Raw genomic sequence first — 23812 nt, forward strand, 5'->3', positions numbered from 1 at the left:
CATCTCAGGCCTTAGAGAGTCCTCGCAAGTAATTTTCCAAGTGTGCGTGCAGCTTCCCTTCCTGGCCCTGGGAGGGAGGGCTGGCCCCACTCCCAGAGGAGGGACAGAGGGCACGGACAGGAGCCTGGCCACGGGACCTGGGCTCTATGTGGCCGCAGCAAGTAGGAGTGTGGGGTGGGGACCCCTGGGGGGACCTGGGCCAGCTCTCCGCAGGCTCGGCACAAACACTGCCCTGGGGATCTCTGGGCCCATAAACATCCGCTGGCCCAGCAGGTGCACACCCAGCCCCGGAGGCCACGGAAACCCAGACCACCTCTGCACGAAATCACCCCCTCCCTGAGGCCTCTGCACCGGCCCAGAGGGGCCGGCAGGAGCTGCCCGGAACCCAGACACCCCCCAGCTAATCAGGTGACCCTCCCCATGCTGCGCCCTGGTTCCCCCACCTACAAAATGGGAGCGTAGTCCTCTTGCTAAAGGGGGCCTGCCTTGGGGTCCATCTCCCCCACGGGAACAGGCCCCTCTTCCCAACATAGGCACCGGGCGGGAGAAGCCCTGAGCTGCACCCCCAGAGGCACAAACGGGGCGGAGCTGAGCTGCGTCCCACCACAACTTTTGACACACAACCTCCTTGCCCAGCTGGGATCCCTCGGGCCTCAGGGAGCTCACCACTCTGCCACTCCAGCTCTGACCACTGGGCCCCGTGTCCGTGCCAGGGTGACCTAAGCAGGTCCGCCACCAGGTTCTCCACCCCACATGTGGATGTGCTTGCTGCCTGTGCCCCGAGGGCCCCTGCGCCACGCGGCAGTGACTGGGGGCACCCAGTGCCATGACACGTCTGGTGTCTACCTGGCCCAGCACTGGCTGCGGGCCCTGGGGGAGCTGCAGAGACCCAGCTTCTCCGCCACGCCTGGGCTGGCCAACCGGGACCCCAACCGCACCTTCACCAGCGACTTCCTCACACAAGTGTCCTCCAGGCTGGCCCAGCCCCTCGGCCTGGCACTGAGTCCCCGCCTCAGACGGCCGCGGTAGACTTCAAGCTGATCAGGGCTTCCTCTGAGTTCCCCACACCCACGGTTTGCCTCCAACCAGCCCCATAGGCTGCATTTACCTGTCCGGAACCCCAACAGCTCTTCCTCCTCCAGCAGATGCTCACTGGGCCCCATCTCCGAGCCGGGCTTTGGTCAGCTCAGGTGAAAAAATGGGGAATAAGACTGAGGTGTTGTCCTTAGCCCACTGGGGGACACAGAGGAAACCCGCAGCAACCACAACCCAAGAGGCTAAATGTAGGGGAGGGGGCAACATGAAGCATCTAACATGGCCAAGGGCAGCCATGGAGGACTTCCTGGAGGAGGTTATATCTCAGCCAAGCCCCAGAGGGTGAATAGAGGTTAACTGGGAAAAGACAGGAGAGGAGATTCCGGGAAAGGGTCCGGCAGGTGCAAAGGCCTGGAGGTGCGGCTGCAGTGAAAAGTGATGAAGCAGGTGGCAGGCCGGGCTGAGGGTTTGGATTTTATGGGGCCAGTGGGGAGCCGGTGGGGGTCCTAAGCAGGGCAGGGACGGCCACAGTGGCACAGAGAAGAGGCCTTGAGCTGCTCTGTCTCTCCTGCAGGGTCTCGGAGGCTTCACCCCTCCTTGCAGCATGAGGCCGTCATCCCATTAAACCTCTGATCACTGACTGAGACTCTTAGGGGGCTGACACCCCATTCCTGCTCCTGCAGTGCCAGGGCCAACCTGGATGACCCCTGCAAGGTGACAAGGGCCCGAGAACTGAACCTGCTGCCGGGGCCCCACGCCTCAGGCCGGGCCTTCGGCTTTGTCCTTGACCTGCACAGCAGCACGGCCAACACGGGCACCTGCCTCATCGCAGAAGCTGCCCACAGAGGGTCTTGCCATGCACCTGTGCCACCACCAGGTGGCCCTGGCCCCTCGGGGGCAGTGGGGAAGGGGACAGCTGGGAGGGTGCCAGTGCCTCCCCTGGCCCTCTCCTTGGGCTCCAGTCAGGGCCTGCCACCTGCAAGTCCTCCAGGCCCTCTGGTTCCTTCCTTCCCCCCTTCCTGCCAGAGGGTGGAGGGAGGCTGGGCTGGGGTGGGTAGTGCCCCGTGCTCCCTCCATGCTCTCCCCACGCCTCAGTTTCCCCTTCTTGGGGGTCTGACCCACCCCTCCTGTCCCTCCACCCCCACCCCACTGCAGAGCCCCAAGGTGCCCTGCCCAGCCCTGTCCCAGCTGCCGGGGTGGGGGAGTTATAGCCTGGACCCCTTGGCCAAGAACGGAATGGGTAGGCTGCCACCTCAGGAGAAATGGGTGAGGGGGCGGGGCTTGGAAGGGCGGGGCCGCGTGATAGGCAGGGTCAAGGACCTGGGGTTAGAGCACTCCTCTCTGGGGCACCCGCCTGACCCCTCTCCTCCTGGTCCCCAGTCCTGGAGCTGGGCCCCCAGCCTCAGGGTGAGCTGCGAGCAGGATGAGGACCCTGGTGGCCAAAGTCCTGGACTTCATCGACTCTTCACCCAGGGTGAGATCTGCAAGGACTTGCTGGGAAACTGAGACCCAGAGAGGCGAGGGCCCGACCCGGGGACCCTGGAGCCAGGCTCACGGGTGGGCTGGGGACCAGCCTTGGGTGGCCCCCACGGCCCACTGTGTTCTGGGCCTGGAGGAAGGGACAGGCTCACACACCCAGCCTTTGGCCCAGGCACAGCCTCTCCTGCTTTAAGCACATGGAACGGGCAGGGTGGACCGGCCACGCACGGAGGCTGGGGACCGGGCATCCTCAGCTGCAGGTGCGTGTGTGTTGTTGTGGGGAGATTCCTGGGTCACAGCTTTGGCGGCAGAGGCAACTGAGGCCCAGAGGCAGGGACCACGGGTGCCTCCCACAGGGTCATCAGGACCTCAGAATCAGGATCAGAACACGAGGCTGCCCCCTCCCCCCACCAATGCCCTGCCCCTACAGCCTCCCTGGAACCCCACGGACAGGCCTGGCATTCGGGGCCACAGTGATCTGCCCGGCGCCTGCAGAGGCCAGGAGGGGCTCCTCGCAGCCTGGCCACTGAAGGCAGAGGGAGGTGATACGGAGCGGGCACCACCCAATCCACCTGCTTGCGGGTGCAAACATGGAGCCTGTCTTTATTTTCCAAGTACTTCCCCGAGCGTCCCTCTGCACGTTAGCAGGGAATCCGGCATTCCTTCTGCAGGCCTTCCCTTCCTGAATGTCACAGGAGTCTGGCCTCCCCGCTTCTGCGCCTGGCCTGGCGGGGAGGAGATTGGGAAGATTGCGCCGCCCACCGGCTACCGCTCTGCCCACTGCCACGTGGGGTCGCTGTCACACTAGGTGCACGCCCTCCGTGGCCTTCGAGTCCTGCCGTGTCCAGGCCACAGGCCTCCTCACGCTGGGTGCCCAGCCCTAGCCTCCTTAGTAACCGTTCTCCAAGTGTCCCAACTGGCCTTCGGGGGGCGGGACGGGCTTCAGAGGGGGCCACATGCTCTGTTGGCACCAGCCCTCCCCCTGCCACGGCAAAGATCTGTCCCCCAGCCCAGTAAGCAGCCACAGCCCCCTCCTTCAGTGGTGAGTCCCAGCGGGACAGCATCGGAGTGACCCAGCAGACAGACCTGGTAGGCACTGGGGGCGCAGCAGAGGCTGGGCACAAAAAAGAAAGAAATATCGGAAAGAATTTGACATTTCAAAAATTGTTTAAAGAACCAGAGTAACAGGGCACCTGGGTGGCTCAGTCAGTTGAATGTCTGACTTCAGTTCAGGTCATGATCTCACGGTTTGTGAGTTCGAGCCCCGCGTCCGGCTCTGTGCTGACAGCTCCGAGCCTGGAGCCTGCTTCAGATTCTGTCTCTCCCTCTCTCCCTGCCTCTCCTCTGCTCATGCTCTCTCTCTCTCGCTCGCTCAAAAATAAATAAACATTAAAACATTTTTTTTAAAAGAACCAAAGTAACAATTGTAGGAAAAATCAGCCATTGGTTGGGGTTTTTTGCTGTTGTTAGAGCTTCGTGTTTGATTTTGAGGTGTTCTCTTACTTATAACAACACCATAATGGAGGGGCAACATCTTTTCGGCGTTTAGGGCCGGGGGCCCATCCATCGTCCTTACAGATGCAGAGCCATGACAGTTATTCCGAGTGATTTCTCCCACAATTTAAAAATTTATTTGATAGGCCATTATATTATGTTTACTCTGTGTCAGACGCTGTTAAGCACTCTTAGCCGTTTACCTTAAACCTCAGGAGGATAGGAGAAGACACCATAATTCCTATTTTACAGAGGAGGAAGCTGAAGAACAGAAAGGTTAAGTGACTTGCTCAAGGTCACCCAGCTAGCAAGGGTTTGAACCTCTACTGTCTGTGCCCTTAACCACGAGGCTACACTTCCACAATGACAACTGTCTTTCTAAGGCAACTTGTGTCTCCATTCTGAACACAGAGCCAGGGGCATCTCGGCAGACACCCTGTCACATTGGTTGAGAAAGTGAAGCAGTGACTGGATGAGGCCATCGGTGAAGGGCATCTCTTGGGCACTGCCTGCTCGGGTTGCCCCCACAGGGCCCAGGGCAGAGGTCGGCCCCAGCAACCTTGGCCGGAGGCTCTCTTCCCAGGACTGAGGCTTCCAGACCCTACAGCCCGGTAGAGCCATCTTCCAGATGTCCGGTGGTGAGGATGTGCTCTGTGGGGGGGGGGGGGGGGGTCTGCCGTGTACCCCATGGTCATCAACAAGGCCACCTACTATGAAAAGGGCATTGCCTCCATTCAGGCAGAGAAGCTCACGTTCTCCATGCCTGCCCTGCCACGCTGGCCTTCAACCCCACCCCAGCCCCTGACCCAGGCCAGACCCGCACAGCCTCAGCCCTCCCATCTGAACAATGGGTCCCGAGCCACAGTCTTGCTCCCAGGGCACCCCTTTGCCTTCTGCTGTATACCATGTTTCTGGCCATACCCCCATGCCTCCGTACCTCAGTTTCCCATCTATAAAATGGAAGATGTCCAGGGGTTGATGGTTCATGTCCTCTGTCCTGCATGGTCCCTCTCTGTGACCTCAGGGTCTGGCCCAGGGTGGTCTTGGACATGCTGTGTGTCCTGGGGCCAGTGATGGCTGTCTCTGTACAGCCTATCGGTGCCCAGGGGGAAGATCCCACTTGGAGTCAACAAAGGGCCTTCCAGAAGAGGCCACGACCCAGGGGGGGGGGCCTCCCAACCTGCCTGCGCTCCTGGGGCTGGAGAATCAGTCTGAGAGAGCAGAAGCCCATGCACATGCCTACCCAGGCACTGTGTGTGTGTGTGTGTGTGTGTGTGTGTGTGTGACTGCACACACATGTGTTTCCAAGAACTTCAATACCTTGGGTGTCCTTCTGAAGAGGTCTTTATGTGGCTGGGCACACAGCCCAGATGTGCATTTCCAATATATAATGAGCCCGGTGCCCATGGGGACTCAGGGGGAGTCAGGGCTGGGGAAGGGGTGCAGTTCGACAAGGCTGTCCCCACCCAGGACAGCTGCCCGGGGACAGGGACGCAGGGAAGGTACCTTGGCCTGGGGTAGGGGGAGTCCTACCAGGGGGGCTGGAGGTCCTCAGCACCCCAAGAGGGAGCGGGCGCGGGGTCTGCTGCTGGGTCCCCTCGGTCCTGACCCAGGCCCTCTCTGCGGGGCATCCACACAGGCCAGACTGGACACAGCCCTCAGCTTCTGCACCCACCTGAGCCTGACAGGCCGCGGCTCCTGGCTGACAGCGGGGCCGGGGGGCCCAGAGCGCCATCCTCGGGAGGCGTCTCCCCCCGGCCCCTCTGCACCCTCGCCTGGCCCATCCATCTCCCCGCGGCCACAGCTGCCACGCGGCCTCCTGCTATTGAACAGCGAGATGAGAAGGTGTGAAGGATATGGGGGCGCCAGGGACGGGCTGGCAGGCAAGATGGATGAGGGGGCAGGGGGGCCAGCAGGCGCCTCCGGCGGGAAGGGCAGGCCGGCCGGGGAGGAGGCTGTGCAGAGAGGCGCGCCTGTGTGCGAGGCGTGTGTGAGAGAGAGCGCGCGTGCACCCATGCACACGGCAGCTTGTGCACGTGTGCACACGAGTGGGTGTGGGGCATGGGGCCCGGGGTTCATCTGTGTGCAAGTGGGCTGGCCTGTCAGTGTCCTCACCTACATGCGTGGAGGGGGCGTTTCCCATCACACAGAGCAGAGCTGCGTGCAGGTGCACGCGCACGTGTGCACACACACACACACACACACACACACACCAGTGGCCAACAGGACCCTGGACTGGCCCACTCCTGGGAGTCCAGGCTGAGGGGGAGCCAGGAGGATTGGTGGGAATCTCCCAAGACCATCATCTCTCCCCTCTCCCTCCTCCCCACCCCCTCGCCCCACTGTGGATCCTGGGACAGCGTGGCGTGGCCGGTCACACACCTCACTGGGTGGCCCCTGATAGCCGCTGGGGACCCTCCCAAGCATGGAGAAACCACCCCCCCCCCTCATCCTGCCCCACAGCAAACCCCAGAGCTGGGCATGGGCCTACCTCTCCCAGCTTGGCAGGCAGGGATCTGGGTTACAGGAGACCAAAGCAGGAGGCACCCCTAAGCGGAGGGAGGAGAGGTCTGCCCCCGGGCATCGAGGAGCTGGGTGTCATTCTTGGAGAGAAGCAGTCCTTCCGACCCGCGGTCCCTCCGTGCCCAGTGCCAGGCATGGGCCTCCGCCTCCCCCACGTCCCCAGTGCCACGCTCTGGAGGAGGTGTGTTGGGGTGGGGGGGTCTAGTCTGCCTTGGGGACCCCAGTCAAGTGGGCCCAGCCCAGCCTGAGGTGCTGTCCCCTAGTGCCGGCCTGGCGGCCGGCCTGGAACACTCCCTCCCAGACTGAGCTCTCCTGGGGTCTAGCCCGATGACCCTCCCTGGGCAATCGGGCGGCAACGAGATGGCCAAGCAGCACTCTCATCTGACAGCAACCAGCTTTGTGCCTTCCTGTGCCTTCCTGACCGGTGATCCAGGTGTCCCTGAATGCTGGGCCTGGATGGGCGTGGGCAGCCTGGAGAAGGCGCCTGGTCGGGCTGGAGAGAACAGGCTGACCTGTGTGCAGAGCAGACACACGCCCCAGAGACCTGTGACCTGGGCCGGCCTCCCACCCCGTGGGGACTACTTAGGCACCGTCAATCAGGATGGGAACAGTTTACTGCCGTCCATCCCAGAGAGAAGAGATTATGCGCGCAGTTGGGGAAACTGAGGCACGGGGGCTGTCGGGAATCCACCAGGATCGCACAGCTCCTCGGGCGCCAGCCATCAGCCAGACCCGGCTTTCTGCCATCCGGTCCAGGAGCTCTGCCTCTTCCAGCACTTGCTGAGGCTGCCCCCTTGTGATTCCCAGTTTCCCAGGCGATGCCACACCAGCAGCAGCCCCAGGTCAGGGGTCGAGGTCCTGGTGAGAGGGCATCACCTCTGCCATCAGCCCTCACGCTCCTGCGGCTACTGCGGCCTCCCCGGCCTCCGCCAGGCCTTTTCAGTGCCCAGCCCTCCAGTCACCGGGCCTGGGCCCCTGCGGACCGCCCAGCCGGGTCCTCCAAAAGGGCCCCCACTCTGCGCCTGGGTCCATTGATCAGGAGTGGCTGAGGGGCTCCTAGCTGGGAAAGGGAGGGAGCCGGGAGGGGGGACCGGGGAGGGGGGGAGGAGGCTTTGCAACGTCAGAGCCTTCCCACCTGCCCTCCTCCCACACAGCACCACTCCTGGAGCTGGACAAGCCCGGCCAGCAGCCTGGTGCAGTCTGAGGGTGGTTTGGAGACGGGGCCCTGCATACCACAGGGCCAGAGTAGCCTGCCTGCAGAGACCAGGTGCCTGACTCCGGTGGAGAAGCAAGACGTGAGTGATCGCTTGGAGGGAAGGACGGTCCCACAGAGCTGAGCTGTGCCGCTGAATGGGCCGGGAGACCAGGAGCGTCTGACCACCAACCCAGCAGGCAGGGACTCCTCAGGTGACAGCTGCAGCCGGCCCGCACTGAGCAGGACTTCTCCAGGAGCCAACGTCCAGGCCGTCCCCATGGCAGGTACGGTGTAGGCAGCCGAGGTGGCCCCGTGACTGGGCTCAGGCTCCAGGGTGAATGGGGCGGGGCAGGGACTGGGTGGGGGGACCAAGGAAACCCTTCTGGATCCAGGTTTTGGGCAAGAGGGTGGGGCAGGGGCACCCCACGCTAAGGCCTCAGATCCCACCAGGGCAAGGTTGATGGGCTCACAGCCGCCCATGTACAAATATGGGGGTGCTGATGGGCCGGGGTACAGAGCCATTTCTGGGAAGGGAGAGCCTTCTCAGGCATGAGTGACCTTGGACCTGTCCCTTCCACTCTCTGGGCCTCACCCATTGAGTATCAAGGTCTAACTTCCCCTCCAGCCCTGGCTCCATGCTTGTGGGAAATTGTCAACTCCTGACCCCAAGGGATGCCAGCTTTTAGAGGAACCAGACAGAGAAGGGGCCCCTCCTGAGTTTCTGAGAGCACTCAAGGGTGGCATTTTGACCAAGATGGGCAGGGGGTGAGCTCATAGAAGACTTGGGAGCCAGTGACCAGCCCGTGAAGGCCCCAGACCCAGGGAAGCCATGAGCCTCTCCCCTGGGGACCCATGGACCCTTGGGGTTGTCATCAGTTACCCAGACGATAGACCTGCCCCAGCAGGGCAGCTGAGCAACGGACAGTTGCCCATGTGGTGACCTGGTCCAGGTGGTGGGGACATCAGCCCGTCTACACTTCATGCCCCTCTGGGAGATGCAGACCTGATGCGGTCCATCCCTCTCGGAAAGACCCCCACCCACTCCCGGGGCTGTTCATACGTGGCCCTCAGGGCTGAGAAATATGGGACCACAGGCCCTGAGCCCCACACTCCAATGAAGCACCTACTATGTGCCAGCTCTGGCCAGGCGCTGCCTACCTGTTAGCTCATTACACGTAGACCACCCCGGGAACGTCCCTCCACCCATCCCTCTATCCGTCCGTCCATCCATCCATCCATCCATCACCAATATCCACCTCTGCCCAGGGGATCTCAGTTCCACCAGGCTCTTGGCCACTTAGGGGGCTGCTAGAAACTAATAGTCCATTTTTCAAGATGTTTTTTTTCTGGTTTTAATGTTTAACTTGTAAAACATACATAACATAAAAATTACCATTTGGGCCATTAAAAAAAATTTTTTTTTGTCTATTTTTGAGAGAGAGAGACAGACAGCACATGCAAGGGAGGGGCAGAGAGAGAAGGAGACACAGAATCTGAAGCAATCTCTAGGCTCCGAGCCCAACGCGGGGCTCGAACCCACGAACCGCGAGATCATGACCCGAGCCAAAGACGGATGCCTAACCAACTGAGCCACCCAGGGCCCCCACCCCCCCCATTCGAGCCATTTTTAAGGGTACAATTCGGTGACGTTAGGTACATTCACAAGGCAGCCGTCGCCACCATCCGTCTCCAGAACTTTTGCATCTGGCAAAACTGAACCTCTGTCTCCATTAGACGCTCACCCCCTGTCCCCCTCCCTCCATCCCTGGCACCCACCGTTCTTCTTTCTGTCTCTGAAGCTGACTGTCGTGGGGACCTCTCACAAACGGAAGCACACGGGATTTGTCCTTTTGTGTCTGCCTGGCTTATTTCACTTAGCGTGACGTCCTCAAGGTCCACCCAAGTCACAGCACGCTGCAGAAGCCCCTTCCTGTTTGAAGCTGAAGGCGGTTCCATTGTCTGGCTAGACCACGCCTTGCTTATCCATTCCTCCATCAGTAGACGCTTGGGTTGCTGTCGCCTTCGGGCTGTCGAGAATCGTGCTGCTGTGAACACTCACGCACATGTCCCTGTTCAGGTTCCTGCTCTCGGTTCCTTTGGTGCATTTCTCCAGTTCTAGGTAACTCCCCAGAAGTGGCCTGGCTGGATCCTACACTCATTGTGTTTTTCACAGCAGAGGCTCCGTCTTGTACCCCATCAGCGATGCAGAGGGTTCCAATTTCCACACGCCCCCACCAACACTTGCAATTCCTTTCCTTTCCTTTGTTTCTCTTTTCTTTTTCGTAATAGCCATCCTCATGGGCGTAAGGTAGTGTCTTATTTTAGGTAGAATTTGCTTATTTTTATTTTTTATTAAAAAAAATTTTTTTATATTTCTTTATTTTTGAGACAGAGAGAGAGAGAGAGAGAGAGACAGAGCGTGAGTGGGGGAGGGGCAGAGAGAGAAGGAGACGTAGAATCCAAAGCCGCCTCCAGGCTCCGAGCTGTCAGCACAGAGCCCGATGCGGGGCTCGAACCCATAACCGTGAGATCACGACCCGAGCCGAAGTCGGATGTTCAACCGACTAAGCCATCCAGGCCCCCCAGGATTTGTGGGTTTTTTTTTTAAGGAGGGTAGAGGGTGGCAACATTCCAAGAAATGGAATGTTTATGGGGCGCAAGGTCAGACATGGGTGGGAGTCCTTGGTGGTGATTCGAGGATGTCCTCTCAGCTCGACTCTCCCGGAGCAGGACCAGGCACCAGGGTCTCCGCGGAGTGAAGACGCCCATTCCCGAACCCCCACGACCTCACATGTCCTACCATCGTAACAGGTGTCGTTTTTGAAGGGTGTGCCGGGCACCGTGTGTGTCCTCGCAAATCCTCACATCAGCCCTGCGAAGCACGTATCAAGAACCCCTTGGGGCAGATATAGAAACCGAGGCTCCGAGAGACGGAACAATTTTGTTGCTCAAGCCCACAAGGCCACGTGACTTGATGGCTCGAAGATCCCCTGAGGAGCCAGGCAGTTCCTGTCTCTGGCCTCCAGGAGACTTAAGTCGGCATTTGCCTCATGAAGTGATGCCCCGTCAGGGATACTATGGGAACACAGGCCTGGCAGTCAGGGAGGGCTCCCTGGAGGAAGAGGCACCTAGGTGCAGCCGGAAGGATGAGAGCCGGCTTGGTGGCACGGGGGTGAGGCTCACGCTCTCCTCCTCTCTCCCCAGCCTTCCTCTCTGCCGGCCTCGGGGTACTCGCAACCTCGGAGCCCTACACCCTGACCAGCTCCAGCTGGGAGCCCCGGCTGGACTCCCCATTCCGGTCAGACCCTCCCACCGGGGCCCAAGTCGTGGCCGAGCCCGGCAAGCAGGGCCCCAAGAACCCGCGTGTGTCCAGCGTGACGGTTCAGCTGGAGATGAAGGCTCTGTGGGAGGAATTCAACCAGCTGGGCACGGAGATGATTGTCACCAAGGCAGGCCGGTGCGAGCAGCGGGCGTGTGCGTGGGGGGGACAGGGGGCCACGGTGGGGCCGCCCTTGGGCTGCTGAGCGCCGCCCTCCTGCAGGAGGATGTTTCCCACCTTCCAGGTGAAGATTCTGGGCATGGACACGCTGGCTGACTATGCACTGCTCATGGACTTCGTGCCTCTGGACGACAAAAGATACAGGTCTGGGGGCCGGCCAGGGGAGGCAGCTGGGACCGCGGGGGGGCGGGGCCAGGAAATCGACCCCTACCTGCACCCTGGGGTGAGCCACCCTGGGGTGAGCGGGGAGGCGGGGAGGCCTGGGGTGAGCTCACCCTGGGGTGAGCGGGGAGGCCTACCCTGGGGCAACAGCGGAAGCCTGAGGCGGGCAGTGGGCTAGCCTGGGCAGGGAGAGCGGGCTAGCCCACTGCGGCCACCGGGCGCTCGAGGCCAGACAGCGTCCTCGGGGTCTCTGGTTCCTCGCGTGTGAGCTGGGGGTAGAGCAAGGGCCGCGATGGAGACGGCGAGAGCCCCTTGGCCCCGCCGGTCTTCAGGGCAGGGGCAGCAGATGCGGTGCCGTGGGGGCGGACGGGGCGCCCTTCCCACTCGCTCTGTCCCCAGGTACGCCTTTCACAGCTCAGCCTGGCTGGTGGCGGGCAGAGCAGACCCGGCCACGCCCGGCCGGGTGCACTTCCACCCGGACTCGCCGGCCAAAGGGGCACAGTGGATGCGCCAGATTGTGTCCTTTGACAAGCTCAAGCTGACCAACAATCTGCTGGACGACAATGGCCACGTGAGGCCCCGGCCACAGCGGGGAGGGGGCAGGGCAGGGCTGGGGACACTGGGGCCTGATTATAACGAAGCCTGGAGCCAGGGCCAGCTGTGACTTTGGCGCCCAGCGTCCCCACCTGCTACTGGCGGCTAACGCTGGGGGCCAAGTTCACCCGGCCAGGGGTTGGGCAGCAGAGGGGACTGCCCGAGCAGGGGGCGGGAAGTGAGAATGTTCCAGCAAACACTATCCTCCTCGTAGACAGTGTGTATGGAACGCCGTGGCAGGGGAAGGAACAAGTGCAAAGGCCCTGGGGCTGCAGAATGTTAGGCCCGTTGGGAGAAGTGCAAGGAGGCTCCCCACGTGGCGGAAGTGGGGTGTGTAGGGGAGATGGGAGGAGAGAGACCCTAGAGGCTGCCAGGGCTGATCTGCGGGGCCAGTCGGCTGCGGAGAGGGTTCCGGCTTTTACTCTGTGCGGTGGCCACAGGAGGGTTTTGAGCAGGGGGTGGCACGCCGCAGCTCGCTGGGGCTGCGGTGTGGAGAATAGACAGCACAGCTGGACGGGAGCAGGGACGCTGGCCAGGAGGCAGTGGGGTGGGAGAGGTGATCAGATTCTGGATATTTCTGAAGGTGGAGCTGACGGCGGGATGTGGGTGTGAGAGAAGGCAAAGTGGCAAAATGCTCAGACGCCACAGGGCCTTTGATGCAGAACCGTGGGCCCTCGGGACCAGACTCTGCGCCCCGTTACAAGAAAGACAGCCGTTCTGCCCCGGAGAGAAAGGCTTAGCCCAAGGGAAGGTTTGCTGCTGCTCCGCACACCCCCGAACACCGCCTTCTGCATCCCCCTCCCCCAGATCATTCTCAACTCCATGCACCGCTACCAGCCCCGATTCCATGTGGTCTTTGTGGACCCACGCAAGGACAGCGAGCGCTACGCCCAGGAGAACTTCAAGTCCTTCGTCTTCACGGAGACCCAGTTCACGGCCGTGACAGCCTATCAGAACCACCGGGTGGGTTGGGACCACAGCTCACGAGGCAGCTGCCAGCCCATTTCACAGGGATGGAGACTGAGGCCCAAAGCTCTGAGCTCAGAGCCTTGCCCTTCTCTCCTTCCCTAGGACTCAGCAGACTTCTGCCCTCGGTCATTCCCCTGCCTTCACGCCCACTGACTCTGTGGCTCCTGGGCTGAGGGCCCGGGTCCCAGGGCCTCCTGATTGGGGGGTTCAGGGAAGACAGGGTGGCTGAACCTGGGACCCCACAGCCTCGCCCTGGCTCAGGGTTGGCCCATAACTGCACTTTCTCCTCTGCAGATCACCCAGCTGAAAATCGCCAGCAACCCTTTTGCCAAGGGCTTTAGGGAGAGTGACTCAGACTCCTGGTACTGTGTGAGCCCAGCTGCCCCAACCCAGCCCCTCACCCCATCTGCACTGTCTCCTAAGGCCTCGGGTCCTGCCCTTCTCTCTGCTTCCTGCCCACTGACTGGTCCTGGGGTCCCACGGCCTGACTGATCATGATCCTTGACCTGGGCTCTCCCCTGTGACCCTCTGCCTCCATTCCTGTTCGTCCCGTCTCCAGGACTGTCCCTCCGCGAGCCCTGCTCAGCATCCCGACCCGGAGTCACAGCGGCCTCGGCCCCTGCCTGCTGAAGGGCTCCACAGAGGAGGGAACAGGTCAGCCTCCAGGCTTACAGACACAGTGGGACCAGAGCCTGCATGATGGGCAGGAAGTGAGGAGACAGGGCCACACGGCCTCCAGGAGGGGGCTTCAGCACGTCCAGCAAGCCCACTGGGCACCTGTGTGGACAAAGAGGAGGAGGCAGAGAATTCTGAGGCAGTTTGGGGCCAAGGGCACAGAGAACAGGACGGGGACAAGGTGCTAAGAGCAGGGGTGGGAGGTGTCAGACGGGCTTCCTGGATGAAGTGGCTCCTGAGCTGGGCCTTGAAGAACTGGGAAGGGTTTGGACGGCAAGAGATGGCAGGGAAGAGCGAACGAAGAGAGAACAAGAGCGAAGGCTGAGAGGGGGCAGCTTGGGATGGGAGCAGGGGAGGAGGAGGGGAGGCTGAGGCTGTGAGGGAAGGTCCGGGGCCCACGCAGACCATGTCCTCCCTCAGACTCCCACAAAGCTCCAGTCTCCAACTCCAGGACCTCCGCCCGGCTGCAACATCAGCTGCTGGCCCCCCCTGAGGCTCTGCTGGCCCCAGCCACCTACCAGCCCCTCGCCTACCAGGGCCTGTACCCTGGAGCCTCAAGCCCCCTCAGAATCCCAAGGGCCCGACCAACACCATACCCCCTCCCCAATGTCCAGAACGACAGAGATCAGGAGAGCCTGCCCCTCCCAGCTAGGCTGGGGCTCCTGTCCCCTACGGCCATGTGCTTGGGGACTGTCCAGGACCCTCAGTGATGATGAGGGCCCTGTGCACAGACTCCTCTTACCCTGTACACTACCCCTGCTGCCTCACCTCTGCGGAGGCCCTCTTCCCTCAAGGATAGCAGGGCAGGTGGAAGCCCAGAGAGGGAGGCTACCTGCCCAGAGTCACAGCAAGGCAGAGAAGATGCCAGGCTTGGAACCAGCCCCCCCCCCACCCCCCGTACATGTCCCCTTCTGCCTTGGGGGTGACTCCTCTCAACCCTGCTTTACCTCTCCTTTTCCCCCAACATTAAACCATTTGGCATGAGTAGTCAGAGCACTTCTGTCCTCGGGGGTCGGGGTGGAAGGACTCAGGAACACCCAGACCCCAGAGACGGCTGCAGACATTCCAAAGCTCTGCCCGGTGCCGGTGGTATCGCTGGGAGCACAGTGACGGTAAAGATGCCAACACCAGCCAAGGGGCAGCGCTGTGAGTGAGGCTGCAGGCTCTGCTCCCGGCCTTAACGCGCCCAGCCGAGGACTGAAACTGCAGCTCAAAGAGGCGCCTGCTCAAAGTCAATGCAAAGCATTGGCGACACCGGCCATTCCACTATAGGTGCTGTGCACAACTGGGGTGGTCTGGTCCGCGAGAAGCCAGGGTCTGGAGGGATGCAGAACCGTGATGGGCAGTGACCACACGGGCCAGGCCAAGTGGGGGGGGGGGGGGGCTTGAGAATCCAATCAAGACTCGACGCAGGACAGCTTCCACAGAAGAGTGACATTTAAACCTACACCTAAAGGAGTAGAAATTGAGAGCGAGAGCGAAGGGGAGGAGGGAAGGCAAGCTCCCAGCGGTGGGAAAAGCAGGGCAAAGGCCTGGGCTGGAGTGGGTCCCTTGGAGCGGGAGGGCACGGCGCGCGCCACCCAGAAGAACCAGGAGAGGGGCCCAGAGCGGGGCCGGGCTAGGCACTCCTCCCGCAGCCCCTGATGTCCCCGGCCTCCGGGAGGCGCGCTCCGTGAACCCCCTAAATGCCGACTCCGAACATCCTGGAGCACTGCGCGTGAGGTGCGTAGGAAAGGGACGGGCACACGCGGGCGTGGAGGGACGCGGGGTCCGGCGAAGCCTCGAAGCCTGACGCCCGGAATCTCGAACCCAGCTGTCACAGAGCTGGGTCCGGAAGCCGCCGAGACTCGAGTACCGCGAGCTACTGACTCCAGACTCTCTGACACCCTCCCTCGAAGCCACCAAGGCCAGCTCCACCCTCGGCCCAGGCCCGCCCCTTCTGCCGGAAGCCCGAGAGAGGGGGACCCGCCCCTTCCGGACCCGCCCCACCAACTCGCGTCGAGGCCTCTCCCTCGGGCCCCGCCCACGGCCCTCTGGCCCAGAGCCCCGCCCCCTCCCGCCGAGGCCCCGCCTCTTGTGCGGGTCTCGCCCCCAAGGGCACAGCCGACGCCGCTTCGGAGCCCCGCGGGGCGGGGCGGGGCGGGGCGACTCCTCCCGCGGCCCCGCCCAGCTTCCCCGGAGACCCCGAGCGCGAGTGCTGCCTGCCCCGCCCCTTCCTTCGCCCGGCGTGGCGCCCTCGGCGTCCCGGGTGCGCCCGGCCCGACATGCCGCCCCACTGCCTGTCAGCGGAGGACGAGCAGCGCTGCCGGCGGCTGCTGGCAGGGGCCACTGCCCGACTCCGCGCGCGGCCCGCGGCGGCCGCCGTGCTCGTGCCGCTGTGCTCGGTGCGCGGGATCCCAGCGCTGCTCTACACGCTGCGGTCCAGCCGCCTGGCCGGGAGGCACAAGGGCGACGTCAGGTACACGGCCGGGAGCTCCTCGCTCTTCTGGGAGGAGGCCGCCGAGTCCCGGAGACCGCAGGGACCTGAGCGAGGCGCTTCGCCTGTCCGAGTCTGGGTTTCCGCCTCTATGGAATGGGTCTGGGGAGAGCCGCGCCCCGAGTCTGGCGCCGTGGGTGCCAGCCCGGACGCCACGCCGGACCCCTCGAAGCGCGTCCCGCACCAGCTCAGGACGGGGACACTTCTCGGAGCTGTGCCCGTGTTTCTAAAAAGGCAGGACCCCGCCCCCTGCCGGCGACTCTGGGGAGATTCGGGTCCTGGAGCCGACGAAGCTCGCGGGTGGGGTGAACTGCCTGGCTTCCCGCCCTGGCCCCGCCCCTGTCCCGTCGGGAATGAGGGACACGCTAGGGTCATAGCGCCGCTGGGGCCACCATAAGCAAAATTGGCGTGTGTGAGCCCCAGGGCCTCTCCCTTACCCCTATCGTTTAGGGAGGTAAACCGAACCTGGAGAGGTCATGTGGCTTGCGGGAGGCCTCACGACAAACTAGGGGCAGAGACAAAAGATGCTTGGGTGGGTGATCGGCTCTCCGCACAGCCGTCACCCTCACCCGCCATGGCCCCAACAGACCAAGGACCGGGCCACCTGTGCTTGTTCAGTTTCCCAGGTGGCAAGTGGGACCCCACTGACCAGGACGTGGTACACACAGCCCTGAGGGAGACCCGTGAGGAGCTGGGCCTTACTGTGCCTGAAGAGCATGTGTGGGGCATCCTGCAGCCTGTGTATGACCAGGTAAGGCTGCCAGGCCCTGAGGCCACCGCCAGGGGCAAGGAGAGTGGTCCTGGCCTCCGGTGGAGCTCCAGACACCTGCCTGGCGGTCATGTTCCATCCCCGCACAACCTTTCAGAGAGGGGTATCTTAGCCCCCTTTTCGTGGGAGATACTGAGGCTCAGGTCCCGGGCCGGAGGTGGCCCCAGGATAAGCCAGCTCTGCCCAGCTTGGTGGAGGAGGGTGGGGGAAGGCTTCACAGGGTAGGCAGGGATTGAATGACAAGTGGGAGATTTCAGGGTAGTAAAGGTCAGGGAAGGTTATTCTAAGCAGAGGGAACAGTCTGCAAAGGCCCAGAGGACTGAATGGCTGTAGTGAGTTTGAGGGGCCTGTAGCGAGTCGGCATGGCTGGAGTGAGCTCAAGGGCAGGGGCCAGGTGGACCCGACCTCCAATACGGAAGGCCTCTGGATGGTGAGGTGGAGTCTTCCTCTGGGGCTCCCCTCCCCCGCCCCAGAGCCCCGCCAAGGCCGCGCCTCCCCTGACTGCCTGCCATCTTCCTGCCCCAGCAAAAGACCACCGTGGTGCCAGTGCTTGCCGGTGTGGGCCCCCTGGATCCCCAGAGCCTCAGGCCCAACCCTGAGGAGGTGAGTGGGGAGAGACGGTGGGGGCCAGGTTGTTCCACGCAGGGGAGGCTGCGGCAGCAGGTCCCGTGTCTACCCTCTCGCTGCCTCCCGCCCACAGGTGGACAAGGTGTTTGCCCTGCCCCTGGCCCACCTGCTGCAGGAGCAGAACCAAGGCTATACCCACTTCTGCCAGCGTGGCCACTTCCACTACACTCTGCCCGTCTTCCTGCACGGGCCACACCGTGTCTGGGGTCTCACGGCCATCATCACAGAGTTCACCCTGCAGCTGCTGGCGCCCGGTGCCTACCAGCCCCGCCTGGCCCTCCCTAAGAGGTCCACGGGCTGAAGGCCTGGCCGTAAGCAGCACCCTTCCTTCACCCTGCTAGGCCAGCTCCATTCCGGGACTGAATAAAGAGCCTTGACCCATTCCGTGGCCACTGCATCTCGTGCACTGACCTTGAGCAGACCCTGTGGGACAGCTGGCTCCTGGCTGGGGTGCCTCTGTCCAATCACAGTGTTACCCACTGGACAGTGGGCACTTAACACTTGGCCCTTACCACAGCCCTGGGGTGGGGCAGTGCTGGCCCTGGCTGGTGAGACTGGGGCTCAGAGAGAAGAGACACCTTGCCCCAGGTCACCCCGAACTAGGATTTGAACCAAGCCCTCCCTGACTCCAGCGCCCAGACCCAGCCACTCCCCTGCAGTTCCTGTTCTCTGCTCTGTGTCTAGCTGACCCCATGCCAGCCCGCAGGAATCCAAAGAGGAGCCCTGTGTTACTATAAAGTTCCAACACGCCGAGCTCCTGCCATGCACCGGGCACTGTGCTGGGGCCATATCTTCGGACCAGCCAGATGCTGCCCTGCCCTCTGGGGGTGACTCAGTCCAGGGAAGACCTCAGAGCAGGCCACAGAGATAATCATGTGATTGTACATTAATTAATCATAGGTAATAGTGGAATTAATTATACATCAGTTATGTAGAGCAGAGAGAGAGAGGATAAAGCAGTCTGACCTTGTCACGGTGGACTAGGCAGTAATATTAGCCGGGACAAGTGACAGGAAACTCCCCTCACCAGCTGACTTCACCAAAAGAGGCTAGCTTCAGGCATGGCTGGATCCAGGGGCTCAGGGGCTCTCCCTCTTACTGTACTTTCTACTGTGCTGGCCTCACCTTTAGAGAATCTCTACTCTGCCGGGATGAGAAGTGAGGAGAGGGCAACGGCTCTCGGACGGCACAGCATTAGCCTCCCATCAACAGAAAACAGAGCTTCTGTCTCTGGCCATCCAACCCAGAATTGTACTTCGTTGGGCCTCCCCGAGCCTGTCACATGGCCTGCTGTCTTTGGAATTCCCTAGGCGGCAGGGTCTGGGGGCACAGTCCCAGGGAGGAGGATGAGCCTCCCAGACTGACTATGGAAAGGGCAGTCCCCGCAGGACTGCTGGGAAGAGAGAGAAGGGAAGGTCGAGCAGGTAAAAAAGCAGCCAGGTTCCCCTACAGAGTGACCTTGAAACCAAAGGTGAGCAAGAACAGGCCGCATCAAAGGGCACAGGGGGGAAGTGGGGGCAGAAGGAGCAGCACATGCACAAAGTTTGGGGTCCTGGAGGAAACAAGATGAACAAGGCGGAGAGTCGGGGAGGGGCCCCGCCACTCAGGGGCCACCATGGTGTGCCAAGGGGACGTGCTTCAGTGGTGACTTAGGATTTTGTTCCTAAGGGGGACAAGGGGGGGGGGGGAGGGGAGAAAGGTGTGAAGTGATGTGATTCCTGTCTTAAAAAGCTTGAACTTGAGCTGCAGAGAACCAGACTGCGGGTGCCCCCCTCCTCCTCCCCTCCTCCTCCTCCCCCTCCCCTCCTCCTCTTCCCCTCCTCGGTCCCCTCCCCACTCCACCCCTCCCAAAGTGTCCCCCACACTGCTACCCACTCCTACACACCTCCCCCTGCATCCCTCCCTCCCTCCTCACCTATCCCTTCACAAGCCCCTCCCATTGCCCCTCCCACTTCACACCCCCTGTGTCGCCTCTGGCCCTCCAGACTCCTCAGATGAGAGCAGGGCGCATGATGGTGGTAAAAATAACTCATGGTGTGAAGGGGGAATGAGGAAGGAGGGAGGCTGAGCCCCAAGGGACCCCTGGGGTTGAGGGCAGAGAAGTGCCAGCCTCCTGAGCCCAGGAGATGGGTTCTGACCCCGCCCCTTCCCCCTCCCTCACTGCTTCTGGGAGGCTCTTTGCTCACAGTCTTGCTTGAGGGTCATCTCAGTCTGGCTTATACTCAGCGAACCAAACCAAGTGGAAGAGCTCACGGAGCGGTGAGTAGCCCAGCCGGCCCGACTGCCAGCCCACAGGCGTCCTCCTTCGGGCCAGAGCCCCCCACTTCTCCCCCACCCCACCTACTTGGACCCTGTATTCTGTCCTTCTGTCCTCAGGTCCTGGCTGCCACCCAAGATTCCCCCCCATGCCCTCAGGGATGCCTCTTCACCCTGGCTCCTTGGCCCGCTGCGTTCCCCCTGTCTCCAGTTCGTGGGGGCTTCTCTGAGTCCCCGCCCCCACGTCCAAGCCCCCATGGCAGGCGCAGCAGCAGGGAGCCGGGGGCGGCCACAGCGGGTGAACATGCAGGAGCACATGGCCATCGACGTGAGCCCCGGCCCCATCCGGCCCATCCACCTCATTTCCAACTATTTCCCACACTTCTACCCCTTCGCTAAGCACACTCGAAGCGCCCCAGACCCACACCCTGCAGTGATCCCTGCCATTCGCCCTGCACCCCGGCAGCGGGCCGATCCAGAGCCAGAGGGAGATTCAGATGACAGCAGTGAGTGGGGACAGGGGACGAGGGGAACGCTCCTGGCCCAGCCCAGCCAGGGTAGGGTTTGGGGCCTCCCAGGCATCGGACCAGGGAGGGGCAGGGCGGGAGGCATAGTGCCATTTCGGGGGTGGGGAGGGGGTCAAGGCAGGAGCTGACCCTGCCCACCACCTCCTGTTAGCTGCCCTGGGCGCCCTCGAGTTCACGCTTCTTTTTGATGCGGACAACAGCGCCCTGCACTGCACGGCTCACCGGGCCAAGGTGAGGATGAGGGCAAGGGTCTGCGGGCGGAGGGCCTGGGCCACAGACCTGCCCCACATTCGTGGTCTCTTCTTAGGGTCTCAAGCCACCAGCCTCAGGCTCTGTGGACACCTATGTCAAAGCCAATCTGCTGCCAGGAGCCAGCAAGGTGAGGGTGAGACCCAGACCCCTACCGATGCTCTTTGGCCGCACCCCAGCCTGGAACACCCACCTGGCCCTGCAGTGCCCCGCCCCCCAAAGCCTGGACAGCAGGCATGGAGCTCCCCATTGTAGTGATGTGCAACTGGGGGCCCACCAGGCAGGTGAGCCAGGGTGGGGCCCTGGGGCCCAAGGAGGTCCTGATCCCCCCTCCCTGGCCCCTAGGCCAGCCAGCTGCGGACTCGCACAGTTCGGGGCACAAGGGGGCCTGTCTGGGAGGAGACGCTCACCTATCACGGCTTCACCCGCCAGGATGCTGGGCGAAAGACACTGCGGTGAGGACAGGGCCGGGCCTGGGCTGCGAGGGGGCAGGGCCGAGGTGGAGGGGGCGGGGCTTGCTCGGCCAGGTTTGACCAGGGCGGCCCGCAGGCTGTGTGTGTGTGAGGACCCGCGGCTGCGGCGACGGCGGGGGGCGCCTCCCCTGGGGGAGCTGCGGGTGCCCCTGAGGAAGCTGGTGCCCAACCGAGCCAGGAGCTTCGATGTGTGTCTGGAGAAGCGGAAGCTGGTGAGTGGGGCTGACACAGATTGGGGTGGGGATCAGCATCCTTGTGGTGGGGAAGCTGGAAAGGGGACAAAGAGGGAGACCCTGGGCGGTGTCTGGCCAAGGTGACCAAGCTCTCTGCTCTTTCAGACCAAGAGGCCCAAGAGTCTGGACACCGCCCGTGGCATGTCCCTGTATGAGGAGGTGGGTAGGACGGTGGGACCAAGCAGGGATGGGAGGTCCTAGGCCCCGCAGCCCTAGGGAAGAGCCAGGCCCCAGTGGCTGGGCAGGGGTGCGACTCCCCCCCCGCCCCCCACCCCTCTCCACCAAGGCAGCCCAGAGCAGCTATTGGGCACTGGGACAATCAAGGCCCTCAAGGGGCAGAGATAAAGCCAGGCTTGAAGCAGAGGCTGAAACTGATAGGATCCACCCATAGCCCAAGTTGGGAGGGCAGGTCAAGGTCCAGGAGAGACCTTGGGGCATTGTGGACGCCACTCCTGGGGCTTGTAGCCCTAGATAAGCTCTTGTCAGCAGGCAGAGGTGCTTGCCGGGGGCCCCATGCCAACGACCAAAGACCTCCGGCTCCGCTCCCCGGGATGGAAGGGCCTCATGCTACTGCCCTGTCCCCTGGTGGAGCCACAAGTTGCCGCGCCTGCCACTTAGCCAAGGCCAGGCTGGCAAGTCCTACCCAGGTGGGGCAGGCACCCTGAGACGGGCACTTCCTGTCCCAGACCCCACACGCGGCCGCACCGCTGCGCATGGCAGGCGCTTACCGAACCCTCCCTTACTGAGGAGCCGGTGAGAAAGGTGGCTGGGCTTTCTGTAAACGGAATCCTCCGTGAGGTATGGGAGAAGCGCGTTCTTCCTGAACATCCTCCGAAGCCCTTTGCAAGCACCAGGGGCTGAGGGTGGCAAAGGACATTCAGAATCTGGTCCCCTGGGTGGTGGGGGGTGAAGAGGGTGGTTTTTGTAGCTTTAGTGACCTTTAGTATGTCATCAGGTATGTCATCTGTATGTCATCTCGGAGCTGCTTCTGTGACACAGGGGGAGGGTGGTGATGGGCGCTTAGTGATGGGCGCCACTCGGGAAGCTCCTCGCATGTTTGTGGCCTTCAGACACCAGCACCCTTCCCCTCCCGTGACGAAGACGCACTGTGCTCACCAGTCACGTGGCCTGAGCAAGCCCCTCCCCTTCTCAGGCCCTGGAGGCTACAGCTGACCGGAAAGTTCCCTTCCAGGGCACCGGGCCAGTGACTGTTTTGGGAAACTCATGACATGAAGTTGTTGGTCCTCGATTGCTTTGCAGCCAGCTCGAGTTGTCACATCCGGGCTAACACCGGTGGGTGGGTGGGCTTTGGGCTGCAGTTGGCTGACCACAGCCTACCCCGCAGGAGGAGACGGAGGCAGCAGGGGACGAACGCGGGCGCGTCCTGCTGTCACTGTGCTACAGCTCCCGGCAGGGCGGCTTGCTGGTGGGTGTCCTGCGCTGTGCCCACCTTGCCCCCATGGATGCCAATGGCTATTCGGACCCCTTCGTCCGCCTGTGAGTGAAGGGGGGACAGGTAGGTGGGCCGTGGGGGCTCCCCGGAGCCCCTCTCCAGGGCCATCCCTAACCTGACCCCATCCTTCCCAACCAGTTTCCTGCATCCAAACGTGGGGAAGAGACGTAAATACAAGACCAGTGTTCGGAAAAAGACCCTGAACCCCGAGTTCAATGAGGTAGGCCGGGGTCCGGTGGAGGCGGTCCCGGCTGCCCCGGGGCGGGGAAGGTCAGCGTTCTGCCTCAGTCAGAAAGCGCAGGTCCCACCTGACCTCACCTGCCTGAGCCTGTTTCTGAACCTGTAAAGGACCTGAGGCGCCCCCCTTCCTGCACTTCTGCCCCCTCCCCTGCAGGAATTCTTTTATGCAGGCCCAAGGGAGGAGCTGGCCCAGAAGACACTGCTAGTGTCTGTATGGGACTATGACCTGGGCACAGCTGACGACTTCATTGGTGAGTGAGAATGCAGGGGAGCGGGCTGGCGGGGGCGGGGGCGGGGGGCGGGGGGCAGCGGGTTCCGACGTGGCTCCTGATTTCTGCTCCCCAACCCAGGCGGGGTGCAGCTGAGTAGCCACGCCAGCGGGGAACGCCAGCGGCACTGGTGCGAGTGCCTGGGCCGCAGTGACTGGCGACTGGAGCTGTGGCACCCGCTGGACGGTGCGCCCCCCCAGCTCAGCGACTAGAAGGGGTACCCGGCCCGGCCCCGCTCACCACCCTCCCCCAAACTGACCCACAGAGCCGGGAGGACCTGGAGCTGCCTCACCCACCGTGCCCAGCCCCACGTCAAACTGTTTGCTCCCTTACCCCCGCGTCCAAGTTCACCCCTCTGCCAACCGTGAAGAATAAACTTCCAAACCAGGCCAGACAGAGCCTGTTCCCTTCGCTGCCCGTCGCCTCACCGGGCAGACTGGGCCCCGTTCTTGCTCCCACCCTCCAGATGCCCACAGAGGGCCAGGCCCAGGGCTGGACCCCAGGCCGCCGCTTCCCCCTCATCACGCTGGGAAGGCCCCGCCCCCGCCCCCGCCATCGGCACTGAGGGATGGGCGCTCAGGATGGTCTAGGGCAGACTGACCCACCGGAAGCCAA

The 23812-nt window shown here is 62.6% G+C and overlaps 3 protein-coding genes across 9 annotated transcripts; all 3 read left to right on the forward strand.

Annotated features, from left to right (window-relative positions):
• The first annotated feature begins 759 nt into the window (after window positions 1-759).
• On the forward strand, window positions 760-7580 carry ACY3 (aminoacylase 3). Its single transcript, XM_047823293.1, is given in 9 exon segments — window positions 760-1025; window positions 1719-1878; window positions 1880-1912; window positions 2191-2275; window positions 2416-2451; window positions 2454-2509; window positions 4607-4663; window positions 4666-4783; window positions 7339-7580. Coding segments are annotated over 9 exon segments (1053 nt in total).
• A 423-nt stretch (window positions 7581-8003) lies between these two features.
• Window positions 8004-14375, forward strand: TBX10 (T-box transcription factor 10). Its single transcript, XM_047823294.1, has 8 exons — window positions 8004-8010; window positions 10931-11183; window positions 11268-11369; window positions 11787-11958; window positions 12789-12944; window positions 13245-13312; window positions 13510-13604; window positions 14046-14375. The coding sequence occupies exons 1-8, from the start codon at window positions 8004-8006 to the stop codon at window positions 14333-14335; spliced, it is 1143 nt and encodes a 380-aa protein (XP_047679250.1). The 3' UTR covers window positions 14336-14375.
• Window positions 14376-15694: 1319 nt separating this feature from the next.
• NUDT8 (nudix hydrolase 8) lies at window positions 15695-23589 on the forward strand. 7 transcript variants are annotated; one of them, XM_047823867.1, is made up of 15 exons: window positions 15945-16083; window positions 16720-16852; window positions 17396-17473; window positions 17571-17808; window positions 19686-19756; window positions 19874-20310; window positions 20432-20511; window positions 20588-20659; window positions 20875-20984; window positions 21079-21214; window positions 21341-21394; window positions 22581-22732; window positions 22827-22908; window positions 23083-23179; window positions 23279-23589. In XM_047823867.1, the coding sequence occupies exons 2-15, from the start codon at window positions 16818-16820 to the stop codon at window positions 23407-23409; spliced, it is 1773 nt and encodes a 590-aa protein (XP_047679823.1). In that variant the 5' UTR covers window positions 15945-16083; window positions 16720-16817; the 3' UTR covers window positions 23410-23589. The 7 variants fall into 7 exon arrangements, with proteins under 7 accessions (XP_047679829.1, XP_047679828.1, XP_047679823.1 ...); XM_047823868.1 differs by having other exon boundaries at window positions 19874-20259; XM_047823870.1 differs by having other exon boundaries at window positions 23099-23179; window positions 23279-23420.
• The last annotated feature ends 223 nt before the right edge of the window (window positions 23590-23812 follow it).

This window comes from Prionailurus viverrinus, chromosome D1, assembly GCF_022837055.1.
Source record: "Prionailurus viverrinus isolate Anna chromosome D1, UM_Priviv_1.0, whole genome shotgun sequence".
NCBI lineage: Eukaryota > Metazoa > Chordata > Mammalia > Carnivora > Felidae > Prionailurus > Prionailurus viverrinus.